This window comes from Anabrus simplex, chromosome 6 (genome assembly GCF_040414725.1).
Source record: "Anabrus simplex isolate iqAnaSimp1 chromosome 6, ASM4041472v1, whole genome shotgun sequence".
NCBI classification, from domain to species: Eukaryota; Metazoa; Arthropoda; class Insecta; order Orthoptera; family Tettigoniidae; genus Anabrus; species Anabrus simplex.
In genome coordinates, this window is record NC_090270.1 from 223,185,139 (window position 1) to 223,202,212 (window position 17,074).

The 17,074-nt window shown below is 35.4% G+C and overlaps 1 protein-coding gene across 3 annotated transcripts in view; it reads right to left on the minus strand.

Moving 5' to 3' along the window:
• Positions 1-17,074, minus strand: part of LOC136876349 (terminal nucleotidyltransferase 4B) — a 142,204-nt gene that overhangs the window by 86,073 nt on the left and 39,057 nt on the right. For all 3 annotated transcript variants that reach the window (XM_067150214.2, XM_067150212.2, XM_067150213.2), the window contains one exon: positions 192-362. In XM_067150214.2, the coding sequence (XP_067006315.1) occupies positions 192-362 (171 nt within the window). The remainder of the gene's footprint in view (positions 1-191; positions 363-17,074) is intronic.

A 17,074-nucleotide genomic window follows, 5' to 3' on the forward strand; every position in this document is an offset into this window, starting at 1 on the left:
AATTCAAGCTAGTTAGTACAACTTTCATAATAAAAAGTCCAAAAAAAGTATTATTTCTCAGAAAAGAGAAGAAAAATTATAATACAGACTATTATAAAGAGTCCAAGCATTGTATCATTTCTCAGAAATGTGTAAATCGTATGACAGAAAAAAAAAAATTTAAAAAAAGGAAAGAGCAAAAAAGATCATACCTTGTGGGAAGATACAGTCCAGTCCTGAAACTGCCAAAAATTTCTACAGTGGCCTCAGGCCATAAGCCCAAGATAACCTTCTTGATTCGCCGCACAACATTTACACGTAGCTGGTGCTCTTCTGGAGTAGGACTCATGTACTGGTAGAAGTCTTCAATTTCATGGTGAAGACTGAAAAGTAAAAGTAAGGTAATTTGAGATTCAATCAGTGCACAGAATAAATAGGTATCACTAAAACGTCAAGCCTGCATCAATGACTAAAACAAAAATAAGCGTTTCTTAGGAAGATACCAACATAATTTACCACTAGTAAGTACACTAAATTCGAACAGATATATTACTGAACGTACAGTAGGTAACTTCTTGAGTTTTTATATAATAGAACAATACGTTTAAGAAGGTGTATGAACTGTAGTCTACTACTGTTGGCACCAGCTTGATTTATATGTGCAGGCCAGTTTTAGGAGAAACTGATACAGTGGCTAGAATGTTACATTGGTGTATAAGAGTACGAGAAAATAGACACCATTTTAATCTTTATGGTTGTGTCTGTGAGAGTATCATTTTCTGCTATCATCCAGTTACATAATGAACAGTTAAAATTCATGTAAAATCAGAACTGTGGATCTTAACGTGATTGTGTATGTGTCAAATTTCTGAAAGTATCTTATTTATGAGCCCTTTTTTCCATCTGATACATTACACATCTATTGTGGATTTTATGAAAGAACTGAATCCAATTTTGTTTAAAATAATGAATAATTCTTAATATTAGGAGATTTTAATAAATCAGAAATTTACTGTCAATAATACATGTATGTTGGGTATTCAGCCTGAAGGCTGGTTTGATCCTCCACAGCTCCGCCAAAATCTGTCATAAATAGCTTAGGTGTCACTGAAGAGGCGTACTACGGAAATGAGGAGTGAGGTAGTTTCCCGTTGCATTCCTCATCGAGCCAGAAGTTGCTATTACATATCAGTCTGCCAAGCCCACTGAAATGCATGCACCAACCGACCCTATGTGCAACATTTTCACACCATTCATAAGAGGACTGGCTGTATAAGAAATGGTATTACTAGCATCACTCATACCTCAGTCACTTTCATATTGTCAAAGCCAAGGATGAGACTTTTTTTTTGCTACCGCCTTTACGTCGCACCGACACAGATAGGTCTTACGGTGACAATGGGATAGGAAAGGCCTACGAGTTAGAAGGAAGCGGCGTGGCCTTAAGGTACAGCCCCAGCATTTGCCTGATGTGAAAATGGGAAACCACGGGAAACCATCTTCAGGGCTGCCGACAGTGGGATTCGAACCCACTATCTCCCGGATTCAAGCTCACAGCCGTGCGCCCCTGACCGCACAGCCAACTTGCCCGGTAAGGATGAGACTGAGGCAGATCAATGAAAGTAACAAATTTTTTCTAGCCCATACCAGAAGACATAGTACATTGTAAACACTACATCTCGCCAGCAAAGGCAATCAATATAGTTCACATAAATTTGTCCACATTAATAATATTACAAAATGTTGATGGCATTGCCAATAACTCAATTTACAACTGCCAAATATTTCCCTTTGATTAAATAAAGATTTGTGTGCATTCATGCCACAGAACATTCAATACCCTGTCTTAAATACTACTTCCTGTTAGCAACAAAAGCAAGAAAATCTGAATAATTTGGGTATTAAGATTCTATACCATTATGACAAGACAAACTCTGAATTGCTGTAAGGAGAGTTTTTGCAAATAGGTTAGAGTAGATTGGCAAATTATATTGATGTTCACTAATGATTAATGTATTTTTATTCTGTTGTAAATTTGTGTTCCAGTACCTAATAGAAATAATGCATCTGTTGGTTTAAAAAAGATTAGTTAGCAGAAGGTGTACCATCATACAACAACTTGAGTGAAGGAGACAGATATCAAGTTTTTCATTTAATGAATTAACACTATAGCAACCATACCTCTACATTCTGTGAGCTTCCATTCTTTTGAAGTTGTCCAAACCTGCAATTTCTGTGGCTTCAGAAATAAAATTTAATTGAAAATCCCCACCTGCAACTTTTATGGGCTTGGTTGAACTAGACCTGGGATTTTAAGGCAAATGCCTATTTCGTTCCTTACGAAATAACATGATTTTTTTAAATATGTTGACGTTTCATGATAAATCCCTTACATTAATAGAGTTTTATAGTGCCCTAAAATGCCTATTTGGACCTTTAGAGCCCATTTTAGTGCCTAAAAATGCCTATTTTCTATATTTAAAATAAAATTCAACTTCTGTAATTTTTACAATCACACAATGGACATCCCTGGAACGAGCAGAACAGCAGAGGGTGGGTTTTTCACAGAAATGTGCTCTTCCCAGGCAAATGTCACCAAAGGAATGCTGAGTGAAAGGTGGAGGTGGAGGACTAGCTCAGAAGAACAACGAGCAGGTAGTAAAGGTCGTACTGTGTCGAGTGAAGGGGTGAGGGGGAGGATTATCTAGGAAGAACAAGAAGCAGGTTGTAAGAAGGGACATACTGTGTCAAGTCGCCAGTGAAAGAACATCTGTTTAAGTGAATATAGTTCATCATGCCTAAAACGAAATCATCTAAAATTGCGCTTATACAACAATGGCTTGTACCATTTCCAGGGATGACCATCATCAATCAATCAATCAATCAATCAATCAATCAATCAATCAATACTGATCTGCATTTAGGGCAGTCGCCCAGGCGGCAGATTCCCCACCTGTTGTTTTCCTAGCCTTTTCCTAAATGATTTCAAAGAAACTGGAAATTTATTGAACGTCTCCCTTGGTAAGTTATTCCAATCCCTAACTCCCCTTCCTATAAATGAATATTTGCTCCAGTTTGTCCTCTTGAATTCTAACTTTATCTTCATATTGTGATCTTTCCTACTTTTACAAATGCCACTCAAATGTATTCGTCTACTAATGTCATTCCACGCCATCTCTCCGCTGACAGCTCGGAACATACCACTTATTACATGTGATAAAAATCATTTTTGTCCGTATTGAAAGCTTCATAAAGTATATAGGAAAATATTTATTTCCACCTATTCAATACAATACAAGATGTTGGCATTTAAGTTAAAACATTTTTCAAATGTGAGACATGTTTCGCCTCTTGTTGTTGAGGCATCTTCAGTCACTAGTCAAAACCTTATTATTTTTGTCAGACAACATTTCCAAACATTTTACAGTTATTATAAAAATGTTCATGAAATAACTAAAAATCTTATATAATGATAAAATCATGTGTAGTTCACTTGATGAATAGGACATCATTAGATGGTACAGTAGTACAGATTATGGCTTGAAGCCTTAGTCAATATTCGATTTTAAATACATAGTGGAAGGCATATAAAATCATTTCATTGAAAATATACAATACATTTAAATGATATTAAAATAGTAGATTCTTAGATGATATACTTAACACATTGCATACCGGGTGCCCTTCACCCCATGCACAGCCCTGTTCCCGGCCCCTTTCTAACTACCCCCAAACTGGAGTGCATGCATTCAAATAAACTGCCAGATCTTCACTAGCCTTTGAAGGATTACTGTGTTTTATTCTGGAGACCTTCCTGAATAGTAGTTGAAATGCAGGTAGGTAAGAATTTGCTGAAATCTATTTCGGCTCATAGTTTTCCGAAATATGGGGTTTTCTATTAGGGGATCGGATGGCCAGTAATCTTTCAGACACGATTTCTTTACCTGCCCTATCAATATACACAAAGCAATTTTTTAATTTCCCTGCTCGGGACATTAGTCCACTTTAGTATTTTAGGGGACACGTTATGAGAATGTGAATTCTGCTCATAGTATATGTTTGTCTGCTCAGCTACATACTGAAAAAGTTCCTCACCAAACTTTAGTCCTGCTACTTGTACTATGTTTCCAGATTCATTAGGCCATACCTTTATACCAGGAGCACCTTCAAAATCCTCTAGCCTACAGTAGGTTCACTGTTGTCCATAATCCAGTTTTCAGAAAACACTACATTATTTACAATATTTAGAATATTTACACCCGTTACACAATTATCAGATTTATCAATTTTATGTGATGGGTTTCCACTAGGATTTTGACAGCGATTTCAAACTGTTTTGTCGTTTTTATAAACTAATAATTTGTAAACTATGAGGTCCACAACCTCACCATGTGCTACTATTATTCATTTCCATCTGCATCATTTGTTTTCTCATTCCCTTGTTTCTTAGGTTAACGCAGTTTTTAGTATCAATTATTATTTCAAATTAACACCTGTGTCACTGAATTTTGTCGCATTAAGTTGTTTTTTGCTCTGCATATTGATGTAAATATTGTATATTTGTACTATTTTGTTTCCGTCTAGGCTCTCTTTTGTTTGTTTTTTCATTTGCGCTTTCATTATGTTTTATAGCATTTTTTCAACTCATATTATGTAAATTTTTCCAACCCCCCTAATTTTTTCACTGAAGATGGCTCAAACGAGCCGAAACATGTCTGAACTTGTTTACTCCGTCTAATGACGGAATATATGATGTATTGAATAGGAGGATACTTTCATTTTTCGCCATTGTAAAGTGACAATTATCAGACTCGTTCTGTGCTTTGTGAATTCCACACCTTGAAGATGAGGCTATATCCTCGTCATCACTTGAAACATTTCCGTTAGAATATATTTCATTATCGAACTCTAAGTATTCAGCATAACTTGGACATTCGGAGCCTGTATCAGCACATAATTTGCGAATAATTTAACCCCTGTCTAAACACGTGCGATCCCTGGGCGCTGCCATCTTGCATGGCTCTTCGAACTTTGTAAACATGTTGTCCGGAAATGCAAAGAAAAGCTATGATATGAAGAATAATCGAATAGAAATGAGACTATCGATTGTGTAGAACCATACATAAGAGTTCTAGCACCCTTGACCTCCAAATGCTTCTGGTATATCTCAAAAGATAGCACTAAACTTCAGTCTGCTGCTAACACGAGATAACTTGGGACCGGTCCGCAACGCTCCACCAGGCAAACACGAGTTTTCTCGGGACCGGTCCGCAATGTGTTAAAAATGGAGGTATCATAATTATAAGTGACAGCTGACGGCTTAAAGCCGTAGTCAGAGTTTGAAGTATAAGTAAAATAACATGTTAATATATAATACATGGATATGAAGAAGATTACATGGATGAATATAAAATGTAAAGGAAAAACATTCCAAATGCTGGGCAATTGTTATTGATGTTAGCGTATATTTGCCTGTAACACATCTGGCTGAACCAATCTATAAATAACCTATGAACTGTTGACCATTAAACATTACGGGCAAATATACGCTAACGTCAATAACAATTGCCCAGCATCTGGAATGTTTTTCCTTTACATTTTATATTCATCCATGTAATCTTTTTCATATCCATGTACTATATATTAGCATGTTATTTTACTTATACTTCAAACTCTGACTACGGCTTTAAGCCGTCAACTGTCACCTATAATTATATGATACCTCCATTTTTAAGTATATCATCTAAGAATCTACTATTTTAATATCATTTAAATGTATTGTATATTTTCAAAGAAATGATTTTATATGCCTTCCACTATGTATTTAAAATCTAATATTGACTAAGGCTTCAAGCCATCATCTGTACTACTGTACCATCTAATGACGTCCTATTCATCAAGTGAACTACATATTTTATCATTATATAAGATCTTTAGTTATTTCATGAAATTTTTATAATAACTGTAAAATGTTTGGAAATGTTGTCTGACAAAAATAATAAGGTTTTGATTAGTGACTGAAGATGCCTCACAACAAGAGGCGAAACATGTCTCACATTTGAAAAATGTTTTTACTTAAATGCCAACATCTTGTATTGTATTGTATTGAATAGGTGGAAATAAATATTAAATATTTTCCTATATACATACCACTTAGTCGAGCAGCTCTCCTCCTTTCTCTCAATTCTTCCCCCCAGTCCAGACTTCGCAACATTTTTGTAATGCTACTCTTTTGTCGGAAATCACCCAGAACAAATCGAGCTGCTTTTCTTTGGAATTTTTCCAGTTCTTGAATCAGGTAATCCTGGTGAGGGTCCCATACACTGGAACCATACTCTAGTTGGGGTCTTACCAGAGACTCAGCTGCCTCTGTGGATCCGTGGTAGAGTGTCGGCCTCCGGATCCCAAGATAGCGGGTTCAAACCCGGCAGAGGTAGTCGGATTTTTGAAGGGCGGAAAAAAGTCCATTCGATACTCCATGTCGTACGATGTCGGCATGTAAAAGATCTCTGGTGATACATTTGGTATTTACCCGACAAAATTCATTAAATCTCAGCCATAGGCACCCAAGAGAGATCCAGTTTACTCGGTCTGCCATCTAGTGGGCCTAGAGTAAAACGGAACGTCAAAATTGACGAGCAGACAGCCAGATGGCGTCAAATCGAAATGTCTGCACACGCTAGCTGAGGCCATACGATTATTATTATTATTATTATTACCAGAGACTTATAATATGCTCTCTCCTTTACATCCTTACTACAACCCCTAAACACCCTCCTAACCATGTGCAGAGATCTGTACCCTTTATTTACAATCCCATTTATGTGAATACCCCAATGAAGATCTTTCCTTATATTAACACCTAGATACTTACAATGATCCCCAAAAGGAACTTTCACCCCATCAACGCAGTAATCAAAACTGAGAGGACTTTTCCTATTTGTCAAACTCACAACCTGACTTTTAACACCGTTTATCAACATACCATTGCCTGCTGTCCTTCTCACATTATCGAGGTCACGTTGCAGTTGCTCACAATCTTGTAACTTATTTATTACTCTATAGAGAATAACATCATCCGTAAAAAGCCTTACCTCTGATTCCACTCCTTTACTCATATCATTTATATATATAAGAAAACATAAAGGTCCGATAATACTGCCTTCCCCTCTTAATTTTTATAGGGTCAGATAAAGCTTCACCTACTCTCCGAGATCTATTTTCTAGAAATATAGCAACCCATTCACTCACTCTTTTGTCTAGTCCAATTGCACTCATTTTTGCCAGTAGTCTCCCATAATCCACCCTATCAAATTCTTTAAACAGGTCAATCGCAATACAGTCCATTTGACCTCCTGAATCCAAGATATCTGCTATATCTTCCTGGAGTTCTACAAGTTGAGCTTCAGTGGAATAACCTTTCCTAAAACCGAACTGCCTTCGATCGAACCAGTTATTAAATTTACAAACATGTCTAATATAATCAGAAAGAATGCCTTCCCAAAGCTTACATACAATGCATGTCAAACTTACTGGCCTGTAATTTTCAGCTATATGTCTATCACCCTTTCCTTTATACACAGGGTCTACTATAGCAACTCTCCATTCATCTGGTATAGCTCCTCCGACCAAACAATAATCAAATAAGTACTTCAGATATGGTACTATATCCCAATCCATTGACTTTAGTATATCCCCAGAAATCTTCTGAATTCCAGCCGCTTTTCTAGTTTTCAACTTTTGTATCTTAATGTAAATGTCATTGTTATCATATGTAAATTTTAATACTTCTTTAGCCTTAGTCTCCTCCTCTATCTGGACATTAACCTTGTAAGCAACAATCTTTACATACTGCTGACTGAATACTTCTGCCTTTTGAAGATCCTTACATACACACTCCCCTTGTTCATTAATTATTCCTGGAATGTCCTTCTTGGAACCTGTTTCTGCCTTAAAATACCTATACATATCCTTCCATTTTTCACTAAAATTTGTATAACTGCCAATTATGTTTGCCATCATGTTATCCTTAGCTGCCTTCTTTGCTAGATTCAATTTTCTAGTAAGTTCCTTCAATTTCTCCTTACTTCCACAGCCATTTCTAACTCTATTTCTTTCCAGTCTGCACCTCCTTCTTAGTCTCTTTATTTCTTTATTATAATAAGGTGGGTCTTTACCGTTCCTTACCTCCCTTAAAGGTACAAACCTGTTTTCGCATTCCTCAACAATGTCTTTAAACCCATCCCAAAGTCTGTTTACATTTTTATTTACCGTTTTCCACCAATCATAGTTACTTTTTAGAAACTGCCTCATGCCTGCTTTATCAGCCATATGGTACTGCCTAATAGTCCTACTTTTGAGATCTTCCTTTCTATCACACTTATTTTTAACTACAACAAAAACAGCTTCATGATCACTAATACCATCTATTACTTCAGTTTCTCTATCTGGTCTTATCAGCACCACATCCAAGATATTTTTCCCTCTGGTTGGTTTCATCACTTTCTGAATCAGCTGGCCTTCCCACATTAACTTATTTGCCATTTGCTGGTCATGCTTACTTTTACTTATAGTTATGAATTTCATTGGTTCCGTATTGAAGTGGGATTACAGTAAAATTAAATTCTTTCATTTATGTGAATGACGTTTTATTGTGATTTAATCACATGTCAAATAGTCAAATGGTACTAGTTTCGGCATCTATGTGCCATCATCAGCCTTGAGTACAAATTAAAACAAGATATATATTCCTAAAACATCTAAAACACATTTTAACACATTATAAAATAACATACTGTTAATGTGGTGATACATGAAATACGATAAAATTATGATACAATTGGTGTGATATAAAATTCTTAAAATTCCGGCTGTTCGTTACATAATTCAGTCTGTGTGCATCCGGGATAAGTGAATGACAGCATACAACTGCAAAAATTCTGAATCCGTGTCAGTGCTACCCTTTCCCGGTCTGTACACTCCAAATATATCAAGTTGCGTATTATCTTTAGAAATGAGCTTACACCTAGAATTTCATGCGTCTCATCTTTAACTTTTTCGTAGCTTACAAATTCTTCTTTCACCAGAATGAATACCCTCCCCTCCCACCATTCCTATCCCATCTCTACGATACACACTCCACTTCCGTGAGAAAATTTCTGCATCCATTATATCATTTCTCAGCCATGATTCAACTCCTATTACAATATCTGGTAAATATATATCTATTAAATTACTCAGTTCTATTCCTTTCTTTACAATACTTCTACAGTTCAACACTAACAATTTTATGTCATCCCTACTTGATTTCCAGTTCCCTGTTCCCTTATCACCGCTCCCTAGACCACTTTTGACTTTTGATGGCAAGATTATTTTCTGCCAGTACTGCAATAAACATGTATGTGCATATATCTTAAATTTCATATTAATCTAAAACTAAGGTTGACATTGGCTCCTCTGATTAATTGTAGAGACCTGGTCCAGGCGACCTGCGGTCGATTTCCAGTACCGGCAGTAATTTAGAAATCTATGAGGTCTGGAACGGTGCTGACCCAGCATCGTGAGGACAATTGAGAAGCTACGGTGGGCAGGAGTCACGGAGGCAAGGCAATACGGCTGAGGGATGTATCGTGCTGACCACACGCCACCCAATATCTGCAGGCCATGAGATGGGCAGCAACCGTTATTGAAAGCCAAGGCCCTTAGGGGACTGTAGTGTTCTTGTTCTTAATTAACTTTAGAGTAATAATGGCTCAATTTAAATAGTTCAAAATTACAAATTTTATTCAATAGCTCAAATTTTCTATTCCTCATCTTAGTCTCTAATTGACATCACTTTATTGTGTTTTAGATTTCACATGAGAAAAAATGCCATCTTCTGCAGCATGCAGATACTGCCAGTCACAAAGCGAAAGCACTCATGAAAAGCAACATTAGACAGACTCTGCTCACACAAACTATATCTCCTACAACCCATAATGGTTTCTATGCTGATATGTGTAGAGCCCTAGTTGCAGCAAATATCCCCTGGAATGCTGTGCATAATCTGGTTTTCAGAATTTTTTTTACAGAAATACACCAAGCAACACATACCATAAGAATCTACATTAAAGAAAAACTACTTAGATATTTGTTACAATGAGATCATTTTGTCAATCAGGGAGGATATTGGGGAGTCTTGCATATGGCTGTGTGTGGACGAAACCACCGAATCTGTGGGCAGGTACATTGCTAACCTTATAGTAGGAAAACTGGAACCCAATCAGGCATCCACTGCTCACCTTTGCTCTAAACAGCTTGAGAAAGTCAATAGTCAAAGCATTGCATACTTCATCAACAAGGGGTTGCAATTGTTGTATCCTGGAAGTGTTGATGATTCTAAAGTCCTTCTCCTTGTCTCCAATGCTGCTTCCTACATGATTGCCACTGCACCTCTCCTCAAAACTTTCTATCCTTCTTTAATTCATGTTACTTGCATGGCCCGTGCCTTGCATAGACTCGCAGAAACAGTTAGGGCCGAGTTTCCTGCAGTAAATAACTCTCATTTCAACAATGAAGAAAGTGTTCTGTAAGGCTCCATCAAGAATAGCCATCTTTCGAGAGAAACGCCCCTCTATTCCCCTTCCACCACAGCCAATCATCACCTGTTGGGGTTCCTGGATGGAAGCTGCCCTGTATTATGCAGAACATCTTGAGGAAATCATGACTGTGATAGACAATTTGCCTTTATCGGACAACTTTGCATGTGTGTCATCTGTCAAAGAGCTGTTAAATGATTTTTCCAGTGTTCAGAGAGACATTGTGTATATTCAGGCAAAATTTTCATTTCTTCCAGTCACCATTACAAAAATGGAGGAAAAAGAAAACGGTCTCAAACAGCAATTTTCTGTAATTGAGGAAGCTGAGAATAACATACAAAGTGCTAGGGGCAAGGTATGGGATAAAATAAGAGACAAGTGGTGTAGTGTACTGCAGAAGATCCCAGGTTATTCAGTGCTGAAAAGGGTACATCAGGTAATGGATGGTGAAAAGGTAGACTTACCAAGTGAAATTGAATTGAAAAATGTAGGTAAATTTTCCTATGCCCCTCTAACATCTGTGAGTGTGGAGCGCTCTTTTTCTGCTTTCAAAATGATTTCAACAGACAAAAGACACAGCCTGACAGTGGAAAATTTGGAGAAGATCATTGTTATGTACTAAAGCAAACTACGAATGAAAGTAGGTACTGTAGGAATGTTCCTCACAAATAATAAACACATACTCCATTCGCGTTTACACTGTTATTGGATGCCTACAGTGCTGTAATTGTGTACAGTGATTTTAGTATTAAGGTTTTAGATCAGTACTGATAATGATATATCATATAATCCATAACTTTTTTTGACAAGACTTTTTTATATTGTGTTTGATAAATGTCTTTTTTATTCTGTCTTAATTTTGCAGTTATTTCGATTAAGAATAGGGATACCACATTTGTTAAAGTAAAAAAGTATCACATTACAGTTTAAGTGTATATTGTAATATTTTAAAGTCTACTTCCTGCCTATCCACACATTTTAAAAACACATTTGTAATGCCTATTTTCTCTTTTAAAAGCCTATTTACTTGTTTTAAAAGCCTATTTACTAGTTTTAAAAGCCTATTTTAGGCGACTAAAACTAATTTTTTTAGAGCCTAAAATCCCAGGTCTAGTTATAACTGTAGGTTTGCCGTACTACTATGTAGTAACAAGTTGTCACTGGATGTCACTCGATAGTTTTCGTTATACTTTTCACGAATCAAGTCTATGATTGTAGGTGCGAAATAATAAGTGAAGAAAACAACAATTGAAATAGTTAAAGCAGAAGGCAATATGAATGACATAGTGAAATGGATTATTTAGGAGATAATAATAATTTAATGTTATTTGCTTTACGTCCCACTAACTACTTTTTACGGTCTTCGGAGACGCAGAGGTGCTGGAATTTAGTCCTGCAGGAGTTTTTATGTGCCAGTAAATCTACTGACACGGGGCTGTCATATTTGAGCACCTTCAAATACCACCGGACTGAGCCAGGATCGAACCTGCCAAGTTGGGGTTAGAAGGCCAGCGCCTTAACCGTCTGAGTCACTCAGCCCGGCTTATTTAGGAGATATTATGTGTGTATTTGAAGGTTATGTATCAAATAATTTCAAGTGGTCCTAAATTGTAGCATTTTGAATACAATATTTCAAAGTTTAGGCCTAGGCTTTGTAATGAAAATGTCAATAAAGGCTATAATTTACTACACCTAGAAACAATTAGTCAGCACGTAGCATAATTTAGTCAATGTGTAACTTGCAACAAATAGGTCGATTTCTTTCTTCTTTTTTCAGTTTACATAGCAATAAAGAACTTGCAGAACACTGGTATTCCAAACTAACTGGTCTGCTCAGATTATCCGATAAAAAGCATGTAATACTGCATACAGGGTGATAAAATAATTTTACAAAATTTTAGGGACGGCTTCCTTACACATAACAAGATTAAAAGTTCACATAAACATTCCCAAAATCCTTTGTTTTTTATTTATTAAAGTTCAAAATTGTATTAATGAAAGAACATTTTAAAGTGACGCATTAATCTGTTTTTGACAATGATAGTTAGTTAAAGTGTTCAATTATGTGCCCATAATAACCAGTGTCAATTATTCATTATGAGAGTTGTGTTAGATTTTATTTTGTGACAATCAGCTTTATCGTTCAATCAGCTGCTTAACAGGTTTTTGAGAGTCCAGAGTATTGATTTTTCGCCTCACCTCATCGATCGATAACGTGCTGATCACATGACACACTGGCCTGCTTCAAGGTTACATGCTGCCTCATGTCTCTGCCCGCTAGCGCTCAGGGAATCTCTAGAACAATTCCAGCCAATTATGGAGTACAATTATGGACCAATAATCATCTAAATGAGAGCCACAATTCCAAGTGAGAAGCTACAAAACATCAGGATTTGCCTTAATCACCCTTTACTTCTATGATTCTGCGAGAGCCCACAAGTCGAGTTAAGTATCACCTGCAATTAAATAATTCAGTCTGGTCTAACTTCTACTAAAACTTCTTTGTGTCAGTTTCAGCTAACTATAACTTTGAAGAAAGAAGAGGACCTCAACCAACGCAAGACCCACATCTACTTTAGGATGTCTACCCCACCCTACCATCAAGAGGAGCATTCCATTCAACAACGAGGGATTTGGACTTTGCTGTTACCACGTGCTTCTAAAATGTAGCCATTTCTAACATCAAAGGGAGCACGTGACAGACTTCTTCAATATGGAAGCAGAATAGACCGCCCCAGGAATCGAGCTACATCACCAAATTTGAGTACACTTTTATAATATTTTCCTGTCCATCTTTTTTCCTGCAGGATATTTATTGAATTTCGGAAGCATGTGTCACGGGTTACAATGCTTCCGGAGCACGTGTTGAGTGATATTTCATGTGTTTACGAGATAATAATTATCGGCGCTCAATGACCATGTGTCCGATGGTATCAGTTTTAACCCAAGCGATGTGTGCGAGTATTGTTCTATCGAACGTTCTGAATTAAATTTTGAAAAGTTCGTTGTCATAATGCCACTATAATGCTCAAAGTCATTTTCCCAATTCTGTCACGAGTCATATGTCTTGTTGAACATATTTAACTTAATGGAGGTTCATCTGCCTAGTTCATTCGACCGTAATTTATGATAACAATCAAAAAATAAAACCCTAGAATCCATGCATAAATTTTGTATATAAAATGAATATGTGTGTGTATTAGTAGTAGTAGTAGTAGTAGTAGTAGTAGTAGCTTTTGATGATTTTTGAAGTGTTATTTCTTGAAATGGGGTTTATAATCTGACCACATGTTCCGCATGGTGGATCAGGTTATTCCAGCATTGTTTGTGTTTTGGTTCATTTCTTTGATTATCATTGAATAATTTCTAAGCAAAGCTTAAGGATAGATTCAAGTATTTAATAACGTGATTTGAATAAGCGAATATGATCGTATAATTTTCAAAATCAAGCATAAGCAAGTGTGTAAAATTAAAAGAAATTTTTCTAACATTAATTCATGTAACTACACGATTAAGTCCAATTCATTCATTTAATGTTTTTCAAGAGAACAATTGTTATTTTAATGACTAATATTGATTATTAGGTCATATAACAACGTTATTAACTAAGTCATTTTAGAATGTTTCAAGAGTATTAATTATAAAAATATTCAAATTAATAACTGCGTATGTTAATTATCAGCAATTGAGACAGAACATAATGCAGATTTATAAATATTGTACAGATGGAGCTGTAGGAAGGATATCATGGTCATCCATTACTCAATTTGTTAGAGTTTTATTTTGTTTAAAGTGAGAGAAGCGACTTTAAGCTTTTGAATATACTGTATTTGAGATCAAGTGTGATTTAGGATAGAGTTCATCCTCTCTAATTTTCAAGCCAATGGAAAGCTAAGTTTTATTTTATTATTTCAGAACAATCCAATGTCTACGATGTTCAAGATCAGAATCAGTTATTTTGTAAATTCATTCAACGGCCTTAGCCACGTGAGGGTCGAAACTAGAAGCAGCAAGAAAAATTTTCACTTGTTAATTACTATTATTATTATTATTTTTTTTTTTTTTTTTGTGCACACTATAATAAATGTCAAGCCTATGTTTTTAAATTGTTCTTTTCTGTTATTGTCAATCCTTGTCCTTTAAATGCCTCCAAAAATAAAGACAGCCCTCTAATCTTGAGATCTCTTCGTGCGTTGGCCGAGCATGACCGGGAAATAGGGGGCGATATAAAATGCTTGAAATGGCCTCTTGTGTCTAGACATGCATGCACTCATTGATTACATGTAACAAGCTTTAACAGCTCCATTTCAAATAATACTGATCCTGTATTGACTATAATCAAATAGTGAATATTTAAGATAAACTTAACACTAGAACGGCCAAACTTTCCTCATACCTATAAAGGCCACAGGCGGTCATTTTGACCGCTGCCACTTACTGACATATATCTAGCATCCAGGATCTGGGAAACATGCGAATGTTCGATTATTAATTTTAAAGCAACATAGTTAACAATTGGGATGTATTGTATACAGATCAATCCATTGTTAAGTATTAATAATTGTTCATATTCTCTCACTTCTAATAGGTAACAATGAAATATTTTGACGGACTTGCTATTGAATTCCTTTATGAAAAATGATAAACATAAGAGTCTCAATTTGTCTACAAGCCTATTTAGGCACTTGACAAGCAATTTATGCAAGTTATATAAGGGACAATATCGGTGTTCCCTTATCAACTACGGATGTAATTTTTGGCGTAAATGTACATAACCCTAAAAGATTAAAAGTCACAAAAGCACAACTTCGTGCATTAAAAAGTACGAGCGTGGAAATACCTTGAAATTCGCTAACGGTCAAAATGACCGCTCTGGCCGTTCTAGTGTTAAATATTATAACCAAGTGGTCCGCCTATTCAATACAATATATAATTTATTATATTTAGTAGATGTTTCGTCCCCTAAGGGACATAATCAGCTGTTATAAATTAACATTAATATATCAGAATACAAAATAGATATTATTAAAATTGGAAAGACACATTAAAATATTGATGTATGGTTCGACATTTAAAATAAGATCTCAGAAATTTTGTTAAAATTGCAAGTCATATGATCGATTAAAACAGTTCAATTGTCCATTACACTCTTGATAATATTCTTGGGAAATAACAGTTGTGCTTTATAAAATCTTAAATGATGAATTGTTGTGAATAGCACACTTGATTTATATCTCTTGATGAAAGCTTTGTTAGATCTTTGATGTGCATTCCTTAGATAGTATGTACATTGAATGCTTCAGAATTGAAAGTCAACTCGGGGCCATAGTGGTAAAGTTCTTTGTAGTAAATATTATTTTATCTGCAATAAAAATGAAAAACGAAGTGTAAGTAACAAGAAATGAAAGATGAAATGAATATAATGTAATAGAATCGCGTTACTTACTCCTTAGTTACTCAAAACTTTATGAGGAACACCTGAAAGCCCCATTATCATTGGGCCTGATTAAATGGGACTCTTACCAAAAACATTTAAACATTAAACGTAACCATATTTTAAATTTAAAACAAAGTCATTTGGATAAGAAAATAAGAGCATTATTTAAACAATGTGAAGTCTCTTCCGATATTTCCCCCAAACAAAGGGAGGACATAATAGAAACTCAATTCCACCCACCCATTAAGAATTTATCTGATATATCCTTAAATACAACAGAAGAAACTATCCTTAGTAACGTACCCAAACATAATTGGCCCCATTCTAATAAATTAAAAGATAAGATAGATACAGTTGCAGAAATAATAGAACACTCAATGCAAAAATTACCCAGAAACACAATATGAAATGAAAATGAAACTAAAGGATATTTTAGTCAATTCGGATAGAAAAAATGAACCTAAACATACTAATAATAGACAATTAAAAGAACTTAAACAAAAGATTCAAGATAATAATCTTATAATTACAAAAGCCGATAAAGGTAATGTTACAGTCATTATGGGAAAAACTCAATATGCTGAAAAAACTGAACAGTTCACAGAAAGCAATATTTCAATAGTTAAAAAAGATACCACTAATGGAGTCCAAAAAAAATTAAAACAAATTTTGAAAAACAACATATTTCTGATGAATGAACAGGAAACTAAAAAGCTGCTCAATATGAACCCAAGACTTCCTACTGCCAGAGCGATGCCAAAAGTACATAAACCTGGGGTACCCATCAGACCTATTATTAATTACAAGACTAGTCCAACTTATAAAATTTCACAATATGTACATAAATTTCTTCAAACACATTTCAAATTTCACAACAATAACTCTATAAAGAACTCTGTCGAATTCTGTAATGCTACCAAAAATTTAGAATTAAATTCCAATCACACAATACACTCGTATGATATTAAAAATATGTATCCTAGTATTCCAATAAAAGAAACCATTAACATTATTAAAGAGAATTTGATCCAATTCAGCCACTTGAGTCTTCAAGAAATAAATGAATTTTTAATCGTCCTAG